Raw genomic sequence first — 27,117 nt, 5'->3', positions numbered from 1 at the left:
GATCCTATCCTTAAAACCTCCATAGACTTATAAGGAGTAGAGAAAGAACAGACAAACAAAGGGAAAAGAAAACGTAAAGAAACTAGCCACAAACCCATGTGCATTCATTCAAGTTTTTTAAACGATTTAACCCTTAGTAGCCAGTAGCGTTAACACTTTTCCCCTTCCGAATAGTTGTTAAGTGTTTCTTCAAGCGAAAACGTTTCTGCCTATCAAGGACATCGTAACCAACGCTTTTCTGTGCCTTTATAGCCGAAAGCACAAACTTGTCGAGATCGAGGAAGAATCATCCTAATTCTACCGTCTTTCCCTTAGTTTTATCCAGGAACGCGTTAATTTGGTCGACCGAGTACAAACTCCCTTCGTTTGTCTGACTACAAGAAGTATTAGAACCCTCTGACCACCTATCCTCTTCTTCCATTGTTTCATCCGCAACCTCTACCGTTTCCTGCATTCTGTCTGAACTTTGTTCTACTACTACTCTGCCCTTCCACGATTAACACGTTATTTCCCTCCCTCTCATTGTCAACTTGTTTTAAATGCTCCAAGCCCAGTAAATCTTTACTTGTGACGGTACGGGTGCTGGGACCCAGGCGCAGAGTGGGGGAAAAAAAACACGAAACTCAAAAAGGGAAAATTAACAAAGATTTTACTCACACAAAAAAAAAGGCAAACACAACCAGGGAACAGGCAAGGCCACAAAGGGCAAAACAACAAACTCAAAACATTAAGAACAAAACACAGAACAGAACACAGGCAGGCAGGCAGGGTACAGGCAGGTGGAACACACAGGCAAACACATAAAAGAAACACCAGAAAATAAATACGGGTCAGGAACAAACACAAGTCAGAAGCAAACACAGGTAGGAAACAAACAAGTCAGGAACAAAACACAAACGGGTAAAAAACGCAGGCAGGTACAATGGGTCTGAAAATTCATAGGCAACAAACACAAGGAAGAACAAACGCAAGGAACCAGCACCCGAGTCAAGGGAACAGAGAACTTAAATAGACAAGGGGTAACAAGACACAGGTGAACTCAAAAAACAATCAAACCAGAAGGAGGGGATAACAAGACACAGGTGGGAACAATGATGGGATAACGGGACAGACAATAATACAATTAACAGGGGGGGAGCAGGACACAAAACAGAAGTGCCGCCATCTGGCGGCCCAACAGGGGAAACACAGACAGGAAAACAGGACCATGACAGTACCCCCCCCCCAAGGGACGGCTCCTGACGTCCCAGGAGGCCGACCCGGGGAGGGAGTCAACAGAGGGTGGGGGCTAGAGACAGGACAAGACTCAGGGCTGGACTGGACAGGACAGGAACAAGACGAGAACAAGACTCGGGGCTGGACTGGGCAGGACAGGAACAAAACAAGAACAAGACTCGGGGCTGGAGGGGAACTCGGGGCTGGAGGGGAACTCGGGGCTGGACGGGAACTCGGGGCTGGACGGGAACTCGGGGCTGGAAACAGGACTGGACAGGAACAGGACTGGACAGGAACAGGACTGGACACAGGACTCAGGGCAGAACCAGGACTGGACAGGAACAGGACGGGACTCGGGACTGGACTAGGACGGGGGAACAGGACTTGGGACTGGACTCGGACTTGGGGAACAGGACTCGGGACTGGACTCGGACGGGGGAACAGGAGGACGGGGGAAAACAGAACAGGAAAACTTGGGACAAAACTCAGGAACTAGGAAACAGGAGACACAGGGCTGGGCAGGACCCGGGCGACGAAGACACAGGGCTGGACAGGACCTGGGCGACACGGGGAGACTCAGGGCTGGGCAGGACCCGGGCGACACGGGGAGACTCAGGGCCCGCACTCGGGCGACTCGGGGGAAACTCAGGGCCCGCACATCGGGCGACTCGGGGGAAACTCAGGGCCCGCACATCGGGCGACTCGGGGGAAACTCAGGGCCCGCACATCGGGCGACTCGGGGGAAACTCAGGGCCCGCACATCGGGCGACTCGGGGGAAACTCAGGGCCCGCACATCGGGCGACACTGGGAGATTCAGGGCCCGTACATCGGGCGACACGGGGAGATTCAGGGCCCGTACATCGGGCGACACGGGGAGATTCAGGGCCCGTACATCGGGCGACACGGGGAAATTCAGGGCCCGCACATCGGGCGACATGGGGAAACTCAGGGCCCGCACATCGGGCGACACGGGGAAACTCAGGAAACCAGGAGGACTCAGGAAACCAGGGGGGACTAGGACAGGGGCAAGGCAGACATACAGGACTGGACTGGGGCGAGGTGGACAACACTGGACTGGGTAGGGCAAGACTGAGAGGGAAAGACTGACAGACACTGGCACAATAGGGAGACCTACAAAGACAGACACAGGGACAAGCAGGCGGGGAGGCACACGGCGACACCGATGGACACACAAAGGGACAGGCAGACAGGGAAGGCGAGGGGGGAACCCAACAACTGACATAGGGACTGACACACAGGCAAACAAGACAAAACACACGCGGACTGGCACACAGACAGACAGGCAGACAGGCGGGCAAACACGTTGGCCGATGGGCTGACGGCTTGGGGGGCAGACAAACAGGCCAACAAACTGGCTGACACACATACGGGTAGACCAACAGACAAACAGGCGGGCAGACAATTAGACAGGGGGGCCGGGGAACACACGGACACACGGTTGGGAGGACGAACACCAAAGGGAGAAGGGACACCAGGGGGAGCGACGAGACCGGGGGAGGGACGACCACTGGGGGGAGGACGGACTCCGGGGAAGAGACGATCACTGGGGGAAGGACCGACACCGGGGGAGAGACGACCACTGGGGGGAGCGACGAGACCGGGGGAGGGACGACCACTGGGGGGAACGACGAGACCGGGGAAGAGGCGACCACTGGGGGAAGCGACGACACCGGGGGAGGGGCGACCACTGGGGGAAGCGACGACACCGGGGGAGAGACGATCACTGGGGGAAGGGCGAACACTAGGGGGAGCGAGAACACTAGGGGAAGCACGAACGCCAGGGGGCAAGGTGTGGACACTAGGGGGAGTGAGAACACTAGGGGGGGAACGGACACTGGGGGCGCGAGAACACTAGGGGGAGCACGAACGCCAGGGGAGCACGAACGCCAGGGGGCAAGGTGTGGACACTAGGGAGAGCAAGAACACTAGGGGAAGAACGGACACTGGGGGGCGCGAGAACACTAGGGGGAGCACGAACGCTAGGGGGAGAACGAACGCCAGGGGGAGCACAAACGCCAGGGGGAGCACAAACGCCAGGGGGAGCACAAACGCCAGGGGGAGCACGAACGCCAGGGGGAGCACGAACGCCAGGGGGAGCACGAACGCCAGGGGGCAAGGCAGGTGGCTTAGCCTGCGGGGCGGCCAGAGCAGTCTGCGGCGGCCCCTGCGGGACAACAGAAGGGACCGTTGTCCTCTCCGGGGCTCTGGACGGCTCCGGAAGCCTCTCCGGAGCTCTGGACGGCTCCGGAAGCCTCTCCGGAGCTCTGGACGGCTCCGGAAGCCTCTCCGGAGCTCTGGACGGCTCCGGAGGCCCCCCCGGGACTCGAGGCAGCTGCGGAGGCCCCCCTGGGGCTTGAGGCGGCTCCGGAGGCCCCCCCGGGGCTCGAGGCACAAGTAAAGCCCGAAACTTGGGTGTAGCAGGCGGCCTCCGCGGAAGGGTCAGAGCAGGCGGGACCTCCGGGGCTGGAGGCGGCTCTGGGGGCCTCTCCGGGGCTGGAGGCGGCTCTGGGGGCCTCTCCGGGGCTGGAGGCGGCTCTGGGGGCCTCTCCGGGGCTCGAGGCGGCTCTGGGGCCTCTCCGGGGCTGGAGGCGGCTCTGGGGGCCTCTCCGGGGCTGGAGGCGGCTCTGGGGGCCTCTCCGGGGCTGGAGGCAGCTCTGGGGGCCTCTCCGGAGCTCGAGGCGGCTCTGGGAGCCTCTCCGGGGCTCGAGGCGGATCTGGGAGCCTCTCCGGGGCTCCAGGTGGCTCTGGGGGTCGCTCCGGGACTTGAGGCAGAGCAGGCCGTGAAGGCCGCTCCGGGACTTGAGGCAGAGCAGGCCGCGAAGGCCGCTCCGGGACTTGAGGCAGAGCAGGCCGCGAAGGCCGCTCCGGGACTTGAGGCAGAGCAGGCCGCGAAGGCCGCTCCGGGACTTGAGGCAGAGCAGGCCGCGAAGGCCGCTCCGGGACTTGAGGCAGAGCAGGCCGCGAAGGCCGCTCCGGGACTTGAGGCAGAGCAGGCCGCGAAGGCCGCTCCGGGACTTGAGGCAGAGCAGGCCGTGAAGGCCGCTCTGGGACTTGGGGCAGAGCAGGCCGTGAAGGCCCTTCCTGGACTTGGGGTGGAGCAGGCCGAGGGCCCTGCCGTCTGGGCTGGGCAGGGGACAGGAACACAGACCACAGCTGTAGGGAACCCGGCTGGGCAGCCGGACGGGACCGGCGGGACCCCCGCGGGCCGGACCCTGGGAAGATCGCCAGTCGAGACCCTTCAAATGATGCAGGGCCGGGAACCGCTGGCTGGGCAGCTGGAGGTCTGGCCAACCGGGAGGCAGCCCGACCACGGCGCCTCCGTGACCGTCCGCCCCGGGCGCTGGGAAGCTCAAGGGCGAGGGACTCCCAGTCGCTGGGTGGCGAGTCCTCCGGGTCACTCCACCACCCCGGTGGCATGATAAACAAAAAAAAATAAAAAAATAAAAATTAAAAAAAATTAAAAATTAAAAAAAAACTCTGCTGGGTCCCAAACTGGCTGGTTCCTTCTGTGACGGTACGGGTGCTGGGACCCAGGCGCAGAGTGGGGGGAAAAAAACACGAAACTCAAAAAGGGAAAATTAACAAAGATTTTACTCACACAAAAAAAAAGGCAAACACAACCAGGGAACAGGCAAGGCCACAAAGGGCAAAACAACAAACTCAAAACATTAAGAACAAAACACAGAACAGAACACAGGCAGGCAGGCAGGGTACAGGCAGGTGGAACACACAGGCAAACACATAAAAGAAACACCAGAAAATAAATACGGGTCAGGAACAAACACAAGTCAGAAGCAAACACAGGTAGGAAACAAACAAGTCAGGAACAAAACACAAACGGGTAAAAAACGCAGGCAGGTACAATGGGTCTGAAAATTCATAGGCAACAAACACAAGGAAGAACAAACGCAAGGAACCAGCACCCGAGTCAAGGGAACAGAGAACGTAAATAGACAAGGGGTAACAAGACACAGGTGGGAACAATGATGGGATAACGGGACAGACAATAATACAATTAACAGGGGGGGAGCAGGACACAAAACAGAAGTGCCGCCATCTGGCGGCCCAACAGGGGAAACACAGACAGGAAAACAGGACCATGACATTACTTGCCTCCTGTGCTGAGCAGGGACCCTCGCCCGGGTCAGTGCTCTCCTCCTGTACTGACAGTACTTTGCCCGGGTCTGTATTCACCTCCTGTGCAGAGGAAGGTCCCTCTCCTGGGTCTACGGACTCAACGGAGTCTCCAGAAAATGGTTTCTCTGTAACTACCGTGGGCCTACTCCCTGTAGCTGACCCGTTATCACTCCGTGTTTGTTCTCCCATCGATCGACCCTTCTCTCCCTCTTTTTCATTTTTAACGCGCTTGAAAACTTACCAAATCTATTTAGTTCCTTCTCAATCGCCCCGATCTTAATAAAAGGTGGAACATTTAAAATGGTTACTTTTGTGGCCGGTGCTGACTGCGGCGTTATTTGCACGAACGTCTCCTTCACCCAGAGACCATTTTCAATCATCTGACTGAAGAGATTTTCGGTTTTTAGAAACACAACTACAGCCGAGTCGATACTATCATGCCTTACTTTTTCTCCCACTGCCATGAGTATCTCTTCGATAGTTACGCCCACCTCAGAGAGAGAGAGAGAGAGAGACTTGATAGCCCTACAAACAGGAATGTCTGTGACTGAGTGAGTGACTGAGTGATGAAGTTACACCATTGGTCAGCCGAGTTATGAAGTTACACCATCGGTCGGCCGGATCAAGTCTGTTAGGTCCAGCCATATACTAGGTGTTGACCTGGTCTTGTTCATGCCACTGTTATGTTTATTATTCCTTGGGCAACTGATACTGTGAGCTTTGACTACCACATAAATGGAATTCAGGTCAGTAAAGGACTGCAGCTGAAATGTGAACTTGACAAGATGTTCATTTCACACAAAGTAAAGGTGGTAAGGGAAGAGCCTTGTAAATGACCAGTTGTACTTCGATAGAACAAATTAAGCTCTGTGGATGTTCTTGAATAACCGTGGCATTATGTTTCGAAAGACATGTTGCTGTGGAGTTTTTGAAATGTACATTTTTTGTGCACTGTGTTCTGCACAAATATGGATATGTTGAGGTCCATTGTATCAGGGTGAGCTGCAGTGGATATCTAGAAAACCTGTCAAATCTCAGCAAAACTATCTGAATGGACAGATAGTACTCTGGGTTGGTGGAAACAAACCTTAATTTCATTTTTGTGTGAACTGCCCCTTAAAGTCAATACTTGTGTTCAGCCTCAGCTAGGAGCCATGCATTACCTCCTACTGGTAACAATAGGAATAAGTGTACTCCAATATAAACCCCCTGCAGTAATACATGGTGGCCAGTGATGGCTCATAGTAGTGTACTCTTCTGTGATAAAGACATTGAATAAACACAAAAGAATTCTCCAATGCACAGTAAAAATCCATGTTTTACTAGTACCAATCACACCTGAGATGGGTGGTGGATAGAGCACTGAATCGGGCCCTTGTGGTGGAAGAGGACCCTCCCTTTCAGTAAATGGCTGTGTCATTGTCACATAGACTTTGGAGAGCTTGGGTGGTTGCTTGACTTCTTCGTCCAAGTGGGCAAACTTCTAGAAATCTGATGGAGCTAAAAACAGGGACCACAAACCATCTGGCCATAATGCCCGAGCACATTGTGAAAATAACTCAAAATAAATATTTAAACTAGAGTCGTGTTAGATTTGAACACACTGGAAAATCTAAATCTGTGTCTAAATTTATTTTATTTTATTTTTTTTACTCATATTTCTGCTGGCAAACCCCCCTATTGTGTTTCATGTATAGATTCCAGTGTCAGGCACAGGTCACTTTATGGTAGATGAGATTTGCATCAGATCTACATAAATAATCAATTTCACTGGTGTGATCCACATCAGATGAAGAAGGTTTGTTATGACCAGACTTAGAGCACAGCAGACAGATTATTCAGTAAATTACAAGATGTGGTCAAAATCTGGTTTTGGCCATGAGGACAGGAGGGTACAGTACTACACTGTGGCAGTACCCTGATTTTATTTAATCATGTTTATTCATATAACTGCAAACAGACATTGCTCCATTTACTCTGGAGTTTACACAGGCTGAATTTGTAGCTTGTCAATGTACTGTGCCAATCAGAGCAAGTTAGGGATGCTGGGTATCAAGCAGTCAGTCTTAGCTTTGTATAGTGCCATTTACAAACAGGCAATCAGTGCTTCACTATGAATATTTCTGGCATTAATCAGAAAAACGGGAAAAAAACAACTGGGACAATTTGGGATGTCTTTTTTAATAATAATAATAATAAAATTGCACCCTAGAAAGGATTTCTGCACATTTCTGCAAATCAGGAATTGTATGCAAATAATCTGTTGACCTGCATTTTTTACAAAGCTGGTACATAACCACGTGTCACCACAGGTGGGTTCTTGTAACACTGCCATAATCATTTGAAGCACCTTTCTAATTTAAATGCAACTACACAATGCATGTATTTTTGAAGGCACAGCGCTTGTCCGCCCTTTCCAGAGGTATCACACCTGTCAGTCGAGGCATACAGAACGTGAATACAGGGTCTATGTTCCGTGGATTATGTTTATGAATAAACTCAGCCAAGGTTGTTCGAGAGCTACAGGCTAGCCGCTAAAGCATAAACATGCACATTAGAGACACGAAAGCACACCCTCATCCAATGTAAGCTGTGAAGTCCTGGAAGTAGGTTTGTACTGCGCATGTCTGCAGTGCGAGTGCAAAACATTGCAGTTCCACATTGACTTCTGAACGCAAAATAAAACTTATTTTGAAATCCATTGATGACAGGATTCATAACGCTGACTGTGAAAATATGCTTAATTTTCTCTGAAAATTACATCAAATCTACATTAAATAAATAATTAGATTATCGTTTCCCCCATATAAGGTATAAAGCGACATTAACACCAATATTCATTTTTAAAATTTAAAATTGTATTTTGGTTATAGCCCCAGGCTTTCTGCGACAGTATTTCAGACTAGCTTAAGATCAAGGCGATGAGGAACATATTACTAGGGAAAATGTATATTTTGGAGTGAAGGACACGCATGTATTTTTTAATAGACTAATCGAATTCTGATTATGGCAACACATTTTATACATGGAGCTAAATATGTACAAATTCAACCATCCTTCTCTTTATTTAAAATATAACAGCGTATTTATGGTAATATGATCAAAAGAAATAATACAAAAAAACTTCAATCTAATGGTACACTCTGAAATATATTAAGAGTATGAGGCCCTTTCCCTCAACCCCCTTTTTTCTTTAAACGTGTTTATGTTGTTTAACATTTATTACGATAATGATACTAGCTAGCTAAATTATGTTATAGGCCTACTCGTTCACTCGTTCCGCTGAGGCTATTATGTTCTAAAGCTGTTGCTGAACTGCAAATGAGCCTTGCTTCCTAGGCGTTACAGGACTTGCACCTCCATCTAACACGCATGTCTACGACCCATGAACTTTGGAAATAGCGGCTACGAATTGTTCTTTATGTACTTTTATTTACATGGGAAAATAACTGCAACTTTTACAACTTGTCGTTTTAAGCGTTTTATTTTTACGATATCGCTAACCCCCATTTACATTACCTTTTGTTTCACAATTAGACTAACAAAGCAGTAGACGTCGACGAAAAGTTTCAGTTTCGTTTTTGAGAAGAAATTGGTTGGGAGGACAAGCAGTTGCTACGGCTAGCGACTTGGATTAGTTTATCGATAAGAACATCAGTAGACAGTACGGACATAACAGCGATGCTTACCAGGGAAGTTAAAGTCGTTTACTTGTTACATGTTTTGGCATCATCGATTCTACTTGTAGCAGCAGGTGAGTTGTACTACAAAATGTACAGGAGTCAGCTACGGAAATCAACGGTCACATAAGGATAATGTTCAGTGTTCGGGCCTGTTCTTGAAAATATCTAGGCCTAGACAACCACTAGCGACAAATGGCACGTGTATGTTATGTGTGTGCGGGATCGCACGTTATTGTAGAATTTAAAACTATATACGGCCGAATTTAAAGTAATGCGGTTAGCTATAACCATGTAGCTAGCAAGGCTAGCTAACGTAGACCGACGATAGCTTTGACTACAAAGGGGCAACTCCCTTTTGTCACTACAAGGCAGCATATGCGGAAATATAGCAGTAACTGGGCAAATGGAAGGCTATGATAATTGTTGTCCCATTTAACGAATTATCATTAAAGGTTAAGGTCTAGCCTACATAAATCTTCGCATGCCTTAACTTCCGAGCTACAACGTAGTACGGTCATCTTAATGGCTTGGAGAAAGAGGCTCAGAAAGTTGGTTGTATTTGTAGGCTATTATATCTTACCCGACTGTGGCATAACAGTTTGCTATGTAAACGAAAGAAATAATAGGCTATAACAGATTTAATACCTTTGACAAAGTGATTGATCTTTCATTAATGAAAAGTGCTAGCCTACATCTGTTTGTCATTTCAGCATACCAATGTGTCTGCCCCCCTGAGTATGAAAGGGAGTATGGCTTGTGATAGAACAAAATTCAGAGAAATCTGACAATAAAATGTAAACTAATCTCATCTAAAATAGAGTTGTATATACATGTTTATCCTCTGGATTGTTGATACAATTAGCCAGTGACTTCTGCACACGTCACCATTGTGTGTTTTGATTGTAAAAATATAATTACTTGAGGCAATTCCTACACATCATTTATTGGAATCTTGATAGTTGGCCTATTAATTAATCTCTGTGCTTAAGTGAATTAGTTTGTGGATGTGTATGCAACGACAATTCTGCGCACACAATGAGGAAAAGTGTTGTAATGGCATCCTGTGTGTTAAGATTTGCCACGTAAAGTTTGATGCTGCTTGTTTCCATCCTTGCTGTTTAAGTGAGGCACTTCACCTTTAAATACAAGAAAGTGCTACAAACGTACACATATATGTCCTGTAACAGAAATGCTTTTGCATGACGTGTACACAACCCCTTCCTTAGGTGATGAAGTATATGGAAAGAAAGGAGGAGAAATCACATTATCCCCCGGCTCGTTGTCTGGCCCACTCGAACGCATCGTTTGGAAACATGGGGATGACAAAGCAATCGAGTGGGAGGCCGGGCAAACTGTCGCTTATCGCCAGTTCAGAGGTTCCACAACTCTGGACGCAAAAACAGGAGAAATGACGATCACAAAATTAGATTCAAGGTTTATTGGACTTTATTCATCCGATGTAAATGGCGTTCAAGCTACAAAAAGATGGACGCTGACGTTACTCGGTAAGTAAAGCTGTCTCTTCTGTACCCCTGTATCGTCATCGTAATCATATTTAACAAACTCATTGAATCAAGTAAACAGACAGACTAGTATTTCTTTCCATTGATGAATGCAGTAGTCATACACTGAATATTCACATGCTCAGATCGGCAGCCTTCTACAGATTAGCGTTATGAAAGGTAATGGAGTGTAGACAGTCGCTTAGATTATCTATGATACAGCTGTTCTTTGCTTGATCAACAGATCCTGTTTCCAAACCAATCATTGTTAAGAACTGCACTGAATCCAAGTGCGAATTGTCCTGTAAGAATGAGGCCACCGTTAAAGTTCAGTGTGCTTGGAGAAATGGTGAAGAAGAATTGCGGCAGTCCGATGGAACCTTGAAACTTGAGAAGACTGATGACAAGGTTGGAAAAGCTTACATATGTAACTGCAGCAACCCTGTGAGCTTTGCTGTGAGTGACCAAATCGTCGCATTTGACCCAGGTAAGCAGATGGAGTAAAGTGCTATTTTTCCAACATTTTACCTTTAGAGAGTTATGCTGTGCAGTAATACATATGTGCAGCCATAAAGGTGGTGCAGGACAATGGGATTTGTTTATATGCATTTATACAGATTTAATATAATTTGTTTTGTTAATATCAATCGTTGTGATTAAGCAATCATTTACAGTTAATGTGAATTGTATCCATAACACTGTTTACAACTCAGAGTTGTATTCATAAAATTAATTGTTGCGTATAATTTCTTTTGCCTTTAGAAACTCCAGTTGGACTTATTCTTGGTTTGCTATTTCTCATCATCATCATCGCCATCGGGGTAATTGCATTCATAAAAAGAAAAAAACTGATGGGTAAGTATTTTCTCCCCAAAAAACAAACATATACAGTGGAGGTAATATGTATTGTCAGAGGATATATTAGAATGTCTGATCCAGGTGTTCTTTTGCTGAGTATTGGGCATCACAAGGTTCTCTTATCGCTGGCGCGATGTGAAAATAGACTGTGACATTTCACCAAGACTGTTTTCTTACATGGTCTCTCTTTCTTTGAAACAATGAATTAGTTACGACTATTATATTTTTATTATATTAATCAGGCATTCAGTATTGACAAACTGATGAAGAAGCAAGATCGCAAAGTGTACTTACTCTGGAGAGAGACCTTGTACACAGTGCTGCTTAGTTCTTAAGTCTCTCTTTGCGTTGATTTTTATGTTTTGGAACATTGTTCACTCTACAGCAAAATGTGTTGTTCATAAGATGAAGATGCTCCACGTATTTCATAAAGACTGGCCTGGTAGGTCCATTGTGCCCTGTGACTATTGTATGCTGAGCACAAACTCATTTTCTGTGGGGAAAGAAAGAGATTGTGAGGCATTTTTACCTTTACTTCACTGTATTAGTAAAATGAAAGGTCAAACTTAAATGGGGGGGGAAAAAAACATTTGGGTCACGATCATACATTTTATAAAATGATCGCGCAGAAATTTTGTCTTGTAATTAACTTTATTGTTTTTCTGCAGAATTCGTGCAGACTCCCCGTGGGACGAGTGATACATCACAAGGTAAGTCCTGTTTTTACTCATATATTTAAAACAAGGAACCACAGTGTCATCCTGCTCTATTCAAGTAGTAAATGACTGACATCGTTAGCCTGTAGCGGTAGCAAGTAAAAAGAATTGTCTGAATGCTGTTTATTTCACCATACATAGACTTCCCCTTCAAGATAACTTGCACCTCAAACACTGTATTATCTATTTGTTACTTTTCTACATGTCAAAGGATTAGTTAATATTAAACCTTTTCGAAACTATTTAGAGATATTCCACATCGATCGCAAGGCTAGTTCTACCCTACATGCACTATGTGTATCAGAAAAGACCAGCCAGGCTGCAGGACTCAACACTTACTGTACGACAGGGCAGCCTGTACGCATCATATGTGTTGCTTTTGTCAGATGAAGTGATGGTGCATCTCCTGCTGCCTTCACCCCAGAAGCTTTGGCTTTTTCATGTGCTCATAAATGGCTCTCCCGTAAATCACAACGACGCGTTTCAGAACTGGACTTATCGCAAGGGGAAAAATTGCCATGAACAAATTCATTTTTTGGATGGAATAAAATTGAACAAATCTGGGGTGGTGGTCTGTATATTCTGAAAATGACTGTTTCTAACAAATATGGTTTTACTGTTCCTGAAACCCTGGATAATACCATTGATGACAAAGCTGAGCCAATCTATGGTAAGTCCTGTATTTAATCGTATATTTCCAATAGAGATGAAAGGTTGCGAAGAACTTTGTGTTCCACAAGAACAGATTGCCACTGATACATGTTGACATTTAGTTTACGGAATGGAACAGTATAAATTCAAAAAAGAATGTAATTTAAAAAATGAATGTAAATTTAAATATGATCAAATATTTCAAAACATTTTTTATACTGTTCATGCTGAGTTTGCATCAAAATGGCAAGACAGAACTACTATTAATTGGCAGTTATTAGTGTAATAGTTGTACTTTTTCATGCTAGTTTTTCAGGTTTCAGAAGGGAAATGGAAAAGTGGTTTTTAGAATTGTCTTGTCCCTTTTTTCTCTTTAGGAGATACTACTAATGGTCCCAACAGCACGTAACGGATGTAACAAGGTAAATCCTCATTTTACCTCATATACTGCAGCGAACAAGTTCGTGTCATCCAGCACTACTGAAATAGTAAACGACTGAAATTGTTAGTATGCAGTGGTAGTAAGAATAATTTCAAGCCTGAAGCGTGAATGCTGTTTATTTCACCAGACATACAGTAATTATTGTACCCTTCCCAAATAACTTAGGTTATGCATCACCCATCAAACACTGCATTTATTACTTCCTTTCCCCTGCAGTACAACTTCTCATTTCTCACATCTGAGGAACACACTCTTAGTGCTTGTGCTCAATGTTTGCAAAGACCAAATCAGTGTTTTATTGCTGCATTTCAAAAATAAGAAGTTGTGTGTAATGACCATAAAAAATAGTTCTTCCCCAGCAGGAGCCACTGAAAGCTGTTGAACGCCATAAACATCGCCAGATATGCTTCAGTCCAGCTGCGTAGACTGGAGCTCAACAGCCTTCACCTAAGATTAAAGACTCTCAGGATGTCATCATAGATTAAAATGTCTGTCTACTCTGGTCATGTTGTGTTAAATGTGCTAAATAGATCAAGCTATGTATTCCCGCTCTCCTCATTCGTCGCACATTTTTAATTTTTACATTTTTAAATTTTTAAAGACACCTGTTTAAAGATTCCTTCTGTACTGGAATCCGACAGTGTTCCCTGGAATGGGCGCCAGTCTGTTACTCGTTTCAGTTTTATCGTGTTGGTTGAAACCTGCAGAATATGCGACACGGCAGGATGAAGGAAAGGTGGGGTAGAAGGACCGCACGCGCTCGCGGTCAAACAAAACGGCAGCTCTGAGCAGTGGCAGAGGCTCTCTCCTGCCGACCTCTCCTGTCTGTGAAGGCAAAAATAGGTATTGTTAAACCAAGACACCGATCACAGGTCTTTTCTGAATGTAACTGCGGAGTACCTTACCGTAGATCCGTGTTTTAAACAAAGGGCCTGGAATACGAGTGCAATACACTGGGCGACATAGCTCAGGAGGTAAGACCGATTGTCTGGCAGTCGGAGGGTTGCCGGTTCAAAACCCCGCCCTGGGCGTGTCGAAGTGTCCTTGAGCAAGACACCTAACCCCTAACCCCTAACTGCTCTGGTGAATGAGAGGCATCAATTGTAAAGCGCTTTGGATAAAAGCGCTATATAAATGCAGTCCATTTACTTCTGTTTAGGATGTACACTGATTTGAGGTTTTGCAGTCCAATTCAGCACTCTTTAAAAGAGTGCATGGAAATAGATTCTGTGATTGGCAGTCTCTAAGTAATTTGTACATAACTTGTCAATCATTAGACTAGGGTATATACAGTAAGGCTTCCATCGGCACATAACAGCATTCCACTGATGGTGTGCCAGCCAGCTGGTGCTTCTGTGTATTTTCACTTTATTCAGACGGGGAAAAAACAGAGAGCGCTCTACTAGAACTGGAAACACAGTGTAGGAAGTGGCAGAGCACTGGAAATCAAGGCTCTGGCAGTATGGGTGGAGGGTAGAGAGCCAGCTGCCCTGCTCAGAGCACCACACAGGCTTTTAGCTTCAACTGTTGCTATAAATGTTGAGCGTGGTTCTTTCCTGAATGTGGCACCTTCATACATGTCCAAAATGACACCTATTTTTGCTTTTTTTTTTTTTTTTTTTAAAGTTTGAAGATGCATATTCACTGGCATGTCAACTATGCTCAAATGCATATTTCCACTGCTTCTGTCAACATTTGGTGTTAAAATAATTCCTCTGTCAAGTCGCATAAAACTACACAGTGGCTTACCTTTTGCAGTTGTTGAAGTCTGTACATTGTTCAGTATGTAAGTAGCTTTACCCAGAAATACCTTTTTTCTTTTTTTTGTTCGCACTGATTGGAAATGTGGGGAGGAAGCCACTCATTATTTATGAACTCCTGTCATCTGTCAGGATTACTTGAGTGACATTTTTAAGATATTTCTTCCTACAGCTTTGGAGATGCAGGCAGGTACAGATTGTCGTACTATAGTAATATTTGAGGTGCTGTGCAAAATATTTAAAGAAATGCTAAGCGCTGTATTTTATTGAGTAATCTTATTACTGCTTGGACTTGTTCATTCATTTTATGGAATAGTTTCTGTATTCATTTATATTTTAGCCATTTTCTACAATCATTTAAGGGATCTTCAGTGGGACACGTTTCCATTGACGCCATGAACATGCAGAATGTTCAGGCAATACTTGCAGTTCTATCTTTTTAACCACAGAATTAGATTTGGGACACTCACTGTTGTTTTCTGTATTTAGGATGCATAGTGTAGTGTTCAAATCATCTAAATTGGATTGTGTCATAACATTTTACTGAGTTTGTTTTAAACCACATGGTATTCAGTAAAATGAATTCAATAAAATGCTAATTTTATTAAAATGTGTATATGTTGTATTGTGTACAGGTATTTGTGAAATTATCGCTTCAGGGCTTCTTTGGTCCGTATGTATTTTATAAAACGGGGAAAGACCAGTTACACATTTCAGTAATACAGTGAGAATATCCAAAATCACCGTATTATTTGTTACTTTCATACCTGTCAAAGTGTTATCAAGGAAAACAAGGCAAATTCTACCCATCATGCATCATTGTTGGGTGTGTAATAAAACCGATGCATCAATGCATCGCAAGGCAAACGTCACAATGCAACTGCATCATTGTGATATGTATAATTTGTATCGCGATGACTTAATTAATTTACATGACAAACCTTGTTTAGGCAGATTGAGGCACTGAAGTTAAAGGCACTTAACATTGAAATGTATACTATTATTACAGTGATTTCTTGAGAGTTGGTGGGGTAGGGGGAATCTGTCAAATCTAATGTTCACATTCACATTGCAGCTAATGACATCGTATTGTGATTAGTCATTAATTGTATCATACTGTTATAAATTCAGAGAAATTGTATTGTTTTTCAGAGTACCACTATGGTATTGTCATCAAGTTGTATAGTTACGCCCCTAGGTTATCAGGAACGACCACCCAGGAAAGATGTGGTGATGGCGCCATCTGCTGTCTTCCCAAAAATAAATCTAATAAATGAAAATGAAACGTAGGCTTTTTTTTGTTGAATTCTTTTGTATTTTTTACTTTAAACAAGAATCCTATTAACCAGTACATTCGAGAAATTATAAAATGTTATGTCATGGCTGAAGTGAAAAGATTTACCAAATTAGAGGCAGGAATACACCCTGGTCAGGACATCAATCTGTCACAGGGCACACCCCATTCAATCACCATTCACTCACACATACCTACGGGCAATTCAGAGTCTCCAATTAGCCTACCTCCACGTCTTTGGACCGTGGGAGAAAACCGGAACTCCACACAGAAAGGCCCAGCCTGGATTTGAACCCTGGACATTCTTGCGGTGAGGCAACCACTGTGCCTCCCTGTGAAGTAAACAGAAAGTTCGAAATAAACATCACTGACTGTATGCTACTTTTTTAAACAAGTCTTTTTAATTTTAGGGAACACTGGGGGAAATAAACCTTTGAAACAGTTTTTCAATATTGTGAGGCTAAAAAATAGGAGTTCCAGCTATTTAGCGGTCCACCCATGTGTCTGTGCATGTGTGCTTGCGGTACACTTGCATTGTGGCTCCGCCTCATTCAAGAAAGAGCTGCAGCCAGGCCCTTTTTCAGACATGGCCGTGGAACGTCCCAGTCCTGAAAACGCTAATCGAGAGCCCTCTGGTTTTACAGACTCCAGAAACACCACCTCATCTGTGGGAATGGCATAAGCTTCCCTTGAACAAAGGACTTGAGCCCGTTCTCACACAGGGGGAGTGCAGAGAGTAGTGCTACACCATATTTGAGCTCTCCACTGTCACTCATTCTAAATGCTTAGGTCTCGTGTACATTTCAGCTGTTTTTTTTTCTTCCTTCCATATAAAGGTATAAAGGGGTTATATCCCAATTGACTGTTCTCATATGTTTATCTTGTAAGTGTGTGTTACTCTTACTTTGCTTTTCCCACATGCAAAGAAATGCACACAGTTGCAAGTGTAAGTGCGCACAAGCACACACACATATTTCCACGCTCTGTGACTGAAGGACTATTTGCAGGACGGCACTGACAGGACAGGGGGCCACCCACTTCCTACAGTGTGCACACCAAGAGGCTGCATATAGAGTATGACTCAACTTCACACACAGAGAGAAACGGGGGGGATGAATTCAGGGGTCTACCGGTTTCACCAGAGAGCATGTGTGGTTGTGGTATTTTTGTGAGAGCGGACGGTATCGTTTCCCCCACACACAGTGGTTCAGTGCACACGGTTTCAGTGTGGATGTTCCTTCTTTATAAATGACGACCGTATCAGTGTCACAAATGCAAAGTATCTTATTTTGCTTCAATTCGGCACCATAAAGTGTGCTCGGGTTTTAGAGGACGCATTTTGTTCACTTGGGAAAATTATATTTTTCACTAATGAAGGATATGTATTGATGCTGAAGAAAACGGCATTACGTTTGTTCAACAATGCTCAGTCAGTCAGCAGCGAACACTGGCACTGTGATTATTGCATTGAACTGGGCCACCAGTTGTGCGTTGGAAACTGCCTTTGTCATTGGTTGCAAACAGCCATCATATCTTTGATGTTTTTGCATTCAAGCTAAAGCTTTATTTTACATGTCAATACATTTGACACTTCGTGAAAAATGCTTTTTTTTTTTTTTTTTTTTTTAATAAAAAAATACCTTGAAGTGAGAGTGTTCACCTGATCACTGAAATTCTTCTATGGACACTTTCAGATAACACTGCTAAAAAGCTGGAAAGATGATACAATGTTTCAAACTTCATGCAGGACCTTCCAGACATTGTTTGGCAAGTTTTTGGGATTAATTCTTTTTTTTTTTTGCTGTTCAAAAAGTCCCAGCAGCTTCAATAATGTATACATTTTGATTCAAGTCACATCCATCTAATCTAATCACAGCCTTTTACAAACAAACATAAATAAATGTGCTGCACATACACACAACATCTGCACTGTATTCATTGGATCAAATCATCACACCCGAGAAAGTCCCTCAGCTGAGACTCCTACTTACATGAACGCACTCCTCCCACCTCTTTCCTGCAGGAGCAAGTCTGTCAGGGTGCTGAGTCACATGCCTGCATGCTTCCGTTCATCCTAATCCACAAAGCACAGACTGTTCCATTACACCATCTGCAGGGTTAATACTGTCACTCTGTTACGGTACTCAGCAATACTCACTATTCCATTACACCATCAGCAGGGTTAATACTGTTACTGTACTCTCTGCAATACTCACTGTTCCATAACACCATCTGCAGGGTTAATACTGTTACTCTAAATCACTAAATCTAATTGCTACTAATCTGTGATTTAAAAAAAAAAATTCATACTGAAGCTACACTCCTACAGGTTGCTCTGGTAAGAAAAACACGGGCTCTCATGTTCATGTGGACCTGCTGTGTCACTCAAACAGGGTCATATCCACCCTTGTGCAGACAGAGACATGCAGTGCTATCTAGAGTGCAGGCCTGCTGTGGAGACAAACGTACTGAACAAGGGCAAATCAGAAACCTGAAATACTATTTGACAGCAGTCATCAGTCCCTCAATAATTTTCATGAATTAATTAATTTATTTATTTTACTGGAATAACTGCAATCAGAAACGTTTCAAACGTAAACGGTCTTTATTTAAAAAATCGACGAAATTTGCCATCCATTAAAGGAATGCTTGGCGGTAAAATTGAAAAATCCTATTTAATCAGTTCTAGTGAGAGACATAAGCAAACTGTAACATTGAAACATCTGGAAATATTGTACTGCCCATGTTACATTTTCTGAAAACAAAGAACTATTGGCTTAAAGTTAAAACACAACAAATAAGACTGCAGCCTACATGAATTTCAGTCAATAAAACATGGCTAACGTTTCAACTCCCAAGGCTAGTAATTACAGTAAGAACTAAATAAAATCAATTTGCAGTTTATTTCATGACAATGGAATTCAGTCGGTTGCCTGGTAAAGTTTGGTTGTTGTATGTCTAACATGCTTTCTGAACAGCACATTTCACACACCTGTTTTCCTCCTTCGCCCCTTCCTGGCGGACTCTCATTTTCACTGCACAACCAACTCTATGCCATGGGCTGACAAATCAACCGCGTTAGGCCTACTCATCGTTTCTCTTCCTGTGGTTGCCACTGACTTCAAAAACCATTCACTCCCACAACATCAGGGAATGTTTTGAAATTGTTTCGTAATTGCTCAGTAGGCTAATTTTCGTTGTTAAATTGAGTAGCCGACTTCTGCATCGTCCTCAAGTGCCATGAGAAAATCGCGTGAATGCGGTATCCGGAAACAGTTTGTTGAGGTGTGGTTTGGTTGGGCCGTTTTTCTTGTGATCAAGTGCGATTGTTGGTCTAAATTGCTAACACACCGGTGGATTGATTTTGTTGAAATATTGCGGTGGAAAGCGTAACTTACTTACTTACTTAACATATTGTGGCGATTTTGCGAGGAAGCAGAGACGGAGACTGGCTTGGCTGTTTTCGAATCGCTCCCGGGGAGCTTCGCTTTATTTGTGACATCTCTTCAAAACGGTAATTCGTAGACTGACCATCATAGCTGGGCGAAGCCTGCTTTTGTCAAACCCCGTTTGCCGTGATTGGCTGCCCCGGCGCAACGGAAACTAACCAATCACACAGCCTTAACGGCACATCACACAAAGGTCGGATTTACATACAGCGGGAAACAGCAGCACGAGACACGCAAAACAGAGACAGGCAGGGAATACAACAACAGTATTGGCTAATTGACTAATGACAGAAACATGACGGTGAAAATCATAAACCCGAGGGCTGCTAGCGCTACGGAAGCGATTCCTAGCAGGCTACACACATTCAAAATAAACGAGTATTTACACGATCGCGGAGCGGGACAAGTTAACCGCTAACAAGCTAACAATTATTTAATTACACACAGGCAAGATCGCCACACAATCGTTTCCCCCATATAAGGTATAAAGCGACATTAACACCAATATTCATTTTTTTAAAATTGTATTTTGGTTATAGCCCCAGGCTTTCTGCGACAGTATTTCAGACTAGCTTAAGATCAAGGCGATGAGGAACATATTACTAGGGAAAATGTATATTTTGGAGTGAAGGACACGCATGTATTTTTTAATAGACTAATCAAATTCTGATTATGGCAACACATTTTATACATGGAGCTAAATATGTACAAATTCAACCATCCTTCTCTTTATTTAAAAGATAACGGCGTATTTATGGTAATATGATCAAAAGAAATAATACAAAAAAACTTAAATCTAATGGTACGCTCTGAAATATTTTAAGAGTAGTGATGAGGCCCTCTCCCTCAACCCCCTTTTTTCTTTAAACGTGTTTATGTTGTTTAACATTTATTACGATAATGATACTAGCTAGCTAAATTATGTTATAGGCCTACTCGTTCACTCGTTCCGCTGAGGATATTATGTTCTAAAGCTGTTGCTGAACTGCAAATGAGCCTTTTGAGAAATGAGAATTTGAAGTAATGCGGTTAGCTATAACCATGTAGCTAGCAAGGCTAGCTAACTTAGACCGACGATAGCTTTGACTACAAAGGGGCAACTCCCTTTTGTCAGACAAGGCAGCATATGCGGAAATATAGCAGTAACTGGGCAAATGGAAAGCTATGAAAATTGTTGTCCCATTTAACGAATTATCATTAAAGGTTAAGGTCTAGCCTACATAAATCTTCGCATGCCTTAACTTCTGAGCTACAACGTAGTACGGTCATTTTATTGGCTTGGAGAAAGAGGCTCAGAAAGTTGGTTGTATTTGTAGGCTATTATATCTTACCCGACTGTGGCATAACAGTTTGCTATGTAAACGAAAGAAATAATAGGCTATAACAGATTTAATACCCTTGACAAAGTGATTGATCTTTCATTAATGAAAAGTGCTAGCCTACATCTGTTTGTCATTTCAGCATACCAATGTGTCTGCCCCAATTCTGCGCACACAATGAGGAAAAGTGTTGTAATGGCATCCTGTGTGTTAAGATTTGCCACGTGAAGTTCGATGCTGCTTGTTTCCATCCTTGCTGTTTAAGTGAGGCGCTTCACCTTTAAATACAAGAAAGTGCTACAAACGTACACACACATGTCCTGTAACAGAAATGCTTTTGCATGACGTGTACACAACCCCTTCCTTAGGTGATGAAGTATATGGAAAGCGTGGAGGAGAAATCACATTATCCCCCGGCTCATTGTCTGGCCCACTCGAACGCATCGTTTGGAAACATGGGGATGACAAAGCAATCGAGTGGGAGGCCGGGATAACTGACGCTTATCACCAGTTCAAAGGTTCCATATTTCTGGACACAAGAACAGGAGAAATGAGGATCACAAAATTAGATTCAAGATTTAATGGAGTTTATTCATCCGATGTAAATGGCATTCAAGCTACAAAAAAATGGAAGCTGACGGTACTCGGTAAGTAAAGCTGTCTCTTCTGTACCCCTGTATCGTCATCGTAATCATATTTAACATAAACTCATTGAATCAAGTATTCAGTCAGACTAGTATTTCTTTCCATTGATGAATGCAGTAGTCATACACTGAATATTCACATGCTCAGATCGGCAGCCATCTACAGATTAGCGGGTTGGTTAGTTTCGTTTTTGAGAAGAAATTGGTTGGGAGGACAAGCAGTTGCTACGGCTAGCGACTTGGATTATTTTATCGATAAGAATGTCGTGTCTAGGAACCGACAGAATTCAAAGTCCAATCATTAATTTGTAGAAAACTACTTCACGAGGGAAAAGACACCACAGCAGCAAGCTCTTCAGAAAAGTTAGACTTTATTGCACAGGTGCACAAAGCCGGACCAACTCTGCATAATTGAACCTCGATTGTCAGTTTCACATACATTTTATACACAAATGTACCCCACAACTCCCCTTAACACATTTCTAAAAATACCAGCCATCTGGTCTTCTTGGCACCACAATGATTTTGATTTCCTGCTCTTGGGTCGGCCTGACCTTTTTGGCACCACAATGATTTTCTGTTCTTTAGATGCTAATGTTATTGTGGAATGTTACCCCAACTTTCCCTTAAACAAATCTTAGTCTTTATTCTGTAATGTTTCTTTAAGCATACAAGTTACAGGATTTATAGCCTCCTGTACTTTTCTATATATATATTCAGTTTACATAAGGGTCACTGTAAAAATGTTAGTTTTCTAGTACTTCAATAGCATTGTGTTAGTTTTGGAAAAATATTCGCCTTCTAGCATTTTTACTTGGAAATAACGTTGTGTTAGTTTTCTGCTGAGTAAGTATGGTTTTTTTATTAAGCCTTCTGCGTTTGCTTTTTTCTACAGTGGATACTGTGGTTTCTTGCGTTTCCATAAGCTTAGCTGCAACTACTGATATAGGTTTATTGGATTACATATTGATTATATTAGTGTATAGTTATACATGTGATATATTTTTATCATGCAGCATCGAGAGTTTGGAGGAAACAGTTTGATCAACATTGATGGGAATACCCTAACTTTAACATGTGACGTCATCTCAATCATGGGGAGTCTCAAAATCTTCCTACAAGAACATCAGTAGACAGTACGGACAGAACAGCGATGCCTACCAGTAAACTTGTCGTTTTCTTGTTAAATGTTTTGGCATCATCGATTCTAGCAGCAGGTGAGTTGTACTATAAATGTACAGGAGTCAGTTTTGATTGTAAAAATATAATTACTTGAGGCAATTCCCACACATCATTTATTGGAATCTTGATAGTTGGCCTATTAATTAATCTCTGTGCTTAAGTGAATTAGTTTGTGGATGTGTATGCAATGACAATTCTGCGCACACAATGAGGAAAAGTGTTGTAATGGCATCCTGTGTGTTAAGATTTGCCACGTAAAGTTTGATGCTGCTTGTTTCCATCCTTGCTGTTTAAGTGAGGTGCTTCACCTTTAAATACAAGAAAGTGCTACAAACGTACATTGTCCTGTAACAGAAATGCTTTTGCATGACGTGTACACAACCCCTTCCTTAGGTGATGAAGTATATGGAAAGCGTGGAGGAGAAATCACATTATCCCCCGGCTCGTTGTCTGGCTCACTCACCCGCATCGTTTGGAAACATGGGGATGACAAAGCAATCGAGTGGGAGGGCGGGCAAACTGACGCTTATCGCCAGTTCAGAGGTTCCACAACTGTGAACGAAAAAACAGGAGAAATGAGGATCACAAAATTAAATTCAACGTTTAATGGAGTTTATTCATCCGATGTAAATGGCATTCAAGCTACAAAAAGATGGACGCTGACGGTACTCGGTAAGTAAACCTGTCTCTTCTGTACCCCTGTATCGTCATCGTAATCATATTTAACATAAACTCATTGAATCAAGTATTCAGACAGACTAGTATTTCTTTCCATTGATGAATGCAGTAGTCATACACTGAATATTCACATGCTCAGATCGGCAGCCTTCTACAGATTAGCGTTATGAAAGGTAATGGAGTGTAGACAGTCGCTTAGATTATCTATGATACAGCTGTTCTTTGCTTGATCAACAGATCCTGTTTCCAAACCAATCATTGTTAAGAACTGCACTGAATCCAAGTGCGAATTGTCCTGTAAGAATGAGGCCACCGTTAAAGTTCAGTGTGCTTGGAGAAATGGTGAAGAAGAATTGCGGCAGTCCGATGGAACCTTGAAACTTGAGAAGACTGATGACAAGGTTGGAAAAGCTTACATATGTAACTGCAGCAACCCTGTGAGCTTTGCTGTGAGTGACCAAATCGTCGCATTTGACCCAGGTAAGCAGATGGAGTAAAGTGCTATTTTTCCAACATTTTACCTTTAGAGAGTTATGCTGTGCAGTAATACATATGTGCAGCCATAAAGGTGGTGCAGGACAATGGGATTTGTTTATATGCATTTATACAGATTAATATAATTTGTTTTGTTAATATCAATCGTTGTGATTAAGCAATCATTTACAGTTAATGAGAATTGTATCCATAACACTGTTTACAACTCAGAGTTGTATTCATAAAATTAATTGTGGCGTATAATTTCTTTTGTCTTTAGAACCTCCAATTGGACTTATTGTTGGTTTGCTATTTCTCATCATCATCATCATCATCATCGGGGCAATTGCAATCCTATTTAAAAAACAACTGAAGGGTAAGTATTTTCTCCCCAAAAAACAAACATATACAGTGGAGGTAATATGTATTGTCAGAAGATATATTAGAATGTCTGATCCAGGTGTTCTTTTGCTGACTATTGGGCAATCACAAGATTCTCTTATCGCTGGCGCGATGTGACAATAGACTGACATTTCGCCAAGACTGTTTTCTTTCATGGTCTCTTTTTCTTTGAAACAATGAATTAGTTACGACTATTATATTTTTATTATATTAATCAGGCATTCAGTATTGACAAACTGATGAAGAAGCAAGATCGCAAAGTGTACTTTGGAGAGAGACCTTGTACACAGTGCTGCTTAGTTCTTAAGTCTCTCTTTGCATTGATTTTTCTGTTTTGGAACATTGTTCACTCTACAGCAAAATGTGTTGTTCATAAGATGAAGATGCTCCACGTATTTCATAAAGGGCCTTTTCAAAATGCATTTGAAAATGATGCAATATCCTGCTAGTTTGAAACACTTGCCTGGTAGGTCCATTGTGCCCTGTGACTATTGTATGCTGGGCACAAACTCATTTTCTGTGGGGAAAGAAAGAGATTGTGAGGCATTTTTACCTTTACTTCACTGTATTAGTAAAATGAAAGGTCAAACTTAAATGGGGGGAAAAAAAAAACATTTGGGTCACGATCATACATTTTATAAAATGATCGCGCAGAAATTTTGTCTTGTAATTAACTTTATTGTTTTTCTGCAGAATTCGTGCAGACTTGCCGTGGGACGAGAGGTAATGCTCAACAGACAATGCTGTGACTGGGTGATGCATCCTAGATTTATGTACTGATAAATAGAATATAGAATTTAAAAGAAGAATAATATAAAGCTGTGGAAACACATCAGGGGCACATTCACTAAAGGATGGTTTCCTTTGCCACTAATTCTGATGGAATTTTATGGGTTTCCTAAGATGTCATATGTACAAAGCATATTTTTTTTATTTTATAGAATGACAAAAAAATGTGGAGTGGTGAGCTGTATTTTCTAAAAATGACTTTTACTTTATTAAAAACTGCATGTGACTGTATGTTGAGTTTACCCCAACATGGCCCCAACAAGGACAGAAGAACTATGAATTGGCAGTTACTAGGGTACTAGTTTCACCTTTCATGCTAGTCGTTTTCTCATGACCCAGTTTACTGTTTAGGAAATTCTGATGCTGCTAATGAAGGAGGAGCTAAAGAAGGTAAGTCCTGTTTTTACTCATATATTTAGAACAAGGAACCACAGTGTCATCCTGCTCTATTCAAGTAGTAAATGACTGATATTGTTAGCCTGTAGCGGTAGCAAGTAAAAAAAAATGTCTGAATGCTGTTTATTTCACCATACATAGACTTCCCCTTCAAGATAACTTGCACCTCAAACACTGTATTATCTATTTGTTACTTTTCTACATGTCAAAGGATTAGTTAATATTAAACCTTTTCAAAACTATTTTGAGATATTCCACATCGATCGCAAGGCTAATTCTACCCTACATGTACTATGTGTATCAGAAAAGACCAGCCAGGCTGCAGGACTCAACACTTACTGTATGACAGGGCAGCCTGTACGCATCATATGTGTTACTTTTGTCAGATGAAGTGATGGTGCATCTCCTGCTGCCTTCACCCCAGAAGCTTTGGCTTTTTCATGTGCTCATAAATGGCTCTCCCGTAAATCACAGCGACAGATTTCAAAACTGGATTTATCGCAAGGGGAAAAATTGTCATGAACAAATTCATTTTTTGGATGGAATAAAAATGAACAAATCTGGGGTGGTGGTCTGTATATTCTGAAAATGACTGTTTCTAACAAATATGTTTTTACCGTTCCTGAAACCCTGGATAATACCATTGATGACAAAGCTGTGCCACTCAATAGTAAGTCCTCTATTTAATCGTATATTTCCAATAGAGATGAAAAGTTGTGAAGAACTTGGTGTGTTCCACAAGAACAGATTGCCACTGATACATGTTGACATTTAGTTTACGGAATGGAACAGTGTAAATTCAAAAAAGAATGTAATTTAAAAAATGAATGTAAATTTAAAAATGATCAAATATTTCAAAACATTTTTTATACTGTTCATGCTGAGTTTGCATTAAAATGGCAAGACAGAACTACTATGAATTGGCAGTTATTAGTGTACTAGTTAGTGTACCTTTCATGCTGTTTCTATTTAGAAAATGCTGCTGGTAATCAAGATGGAGCTAATGAGACATCAGAAGGTAAATCCTCTTCTACTCATATTTCAAACGAGGAACCACAGTGTCATCCTGCTCTATTCAAGTAGTAAATGACTGACATCGTTAGCCTGTGGCGGTAGCAAGTAAAAACAATTCTGTCTGAATGCTGTTTATTTCACCATACATAGACTTCCCTTTCCAGATAATACAGTGTTTGAGGTGCAAGTTATTTGTTTGTTACTTTTCTACCTGTCAAAGGATTAGCTAATATTAAACGTTTTCAAACTATATATCAAACAATATGTGCATGTGCATACATGCACTATGTATATCAGAAAGGACCAGCCAGGCTGCAGGGCTCAACACTTACTGTATGACAGGGCAGCCTGTACGCATCATATGTGTTGGTTTTGTCAGATGAAGCGATGGTGCATCTCCTGGTGCCTTCACCCCAGAAGCTTTGGCTTTTTCATGTGCTCATAAATGGCTCTCCCGTAAATCACAACGACGCGTTTCAGAACTGGACTT

The 27,117-nt window shown here is 43.0% G+C and overlaps 1 protein-coding gene and 3 long non-coding RNA genes across 10 annotated transcripts; 2 read left to right on the top strand and 2 right to left on the bottom strand.

The window, feature by feature from the left end:
- Positions 1-8,702: 8,702 nt before the first annotated feature.
- LOC135246413 (uncharacterized) lies at positions 8,703-26,971 on the top strand. 7 transcript variants are annotated; one of them, XM_064319874.1, is made up of 11 exons: positions 8,709-9,128; positions 10,284-10,562; positions 10,804-11,046; positions 21,417-21,695; positions 23,268-23,546; positions 23,790-24,032; positions 24,307-24,402; positions 25,122-25,151; positions 25,569-25,607; positions 26,269-26,283; positions 26,587-26,770. In XM_064319874.1, the coding sequence occupies exons 1-11, from the start codon at positions 9,056-9,058 to the stop codon at positions 26,694-26,696; spliced, it is 1,686 nt and encodes a 561-aa protein (XP_064175944.1). In that variant the 5' UTR covers positions 8,709-9,055; the 3' UTR covers positions 26,697-26,770. The 7 variants fall into 7 exon arrangements, 6 of the variants coding, with proteins under 6 accessions (XP_064175948.1, XP_064175947.1, XP_064175946.1 ...); XM_064319873.1 differs by having other exon boundaries at positions 25,557-25,607; XM_064319877.1 differs by lacking the exon at positions 23,268-23,546 and having other exon boundaries at positions 8,704-9,128; positions 25,557-25,607.
- Positions 12,810-14,829, top strand: LOC135246414 (uncharacterized). Its single transcript, XR_010327669.1, has 2 exons — positions 12,810-13,206; positions 13,586-14,829. It is a non-coding gene; the product is annotated as an uncharacterized LOC135246414 (long non-coding RNA).
- Positions 15,609-17,364, bottom strand: LOC135246415 (uncharacterized). The gene is made up of 2 exons (XR_010327670.1): positions 16,508-17,364; positions 15,609-16,252 (listed from the first exon to the last, which is right to left on the bottom strand). It is a non-coding gene; the product is annotated as an uncharacterized LOC135246415 (long non-coding RNA).
- LOC135246416 (uncharacterized) lies at positions 23,427-26,270 on the bottom strand. The gene is made up of 2 exons (XR_010327671.1): positions 25,953-26,270; positions 23,427-24,945 (listed from the first exon to the last, which is right to left on the bottom strand). It is a non-coding gene; the product is annotated as an uncharacterized LOC135246416 (long non-coding RNA).
- Positions 26,972-27,117: the final 146 nt, after the last annotated feature.

The sequence above is a fragment of the Anguilla rostrata genome, unplaced genomic scaffold (genome assembly GCF_018555375.3).
Source record: "Anguilla rostrata isolate EN2019 unplaced genomic scaffold, ASM1855537v3 scaf0272, whole genome shotgun sequence".
In the NCBI taxonomy this organism is placed as follows: Eukaryota; Metazoa; Chordata; class Actinopteri; order Anguilliformes; family Anguillidae; genus Anguilla; species Anguilla rostrata.
This window is presented reverse-complemented; position numbering and strand designations above follow the sequence as displayed.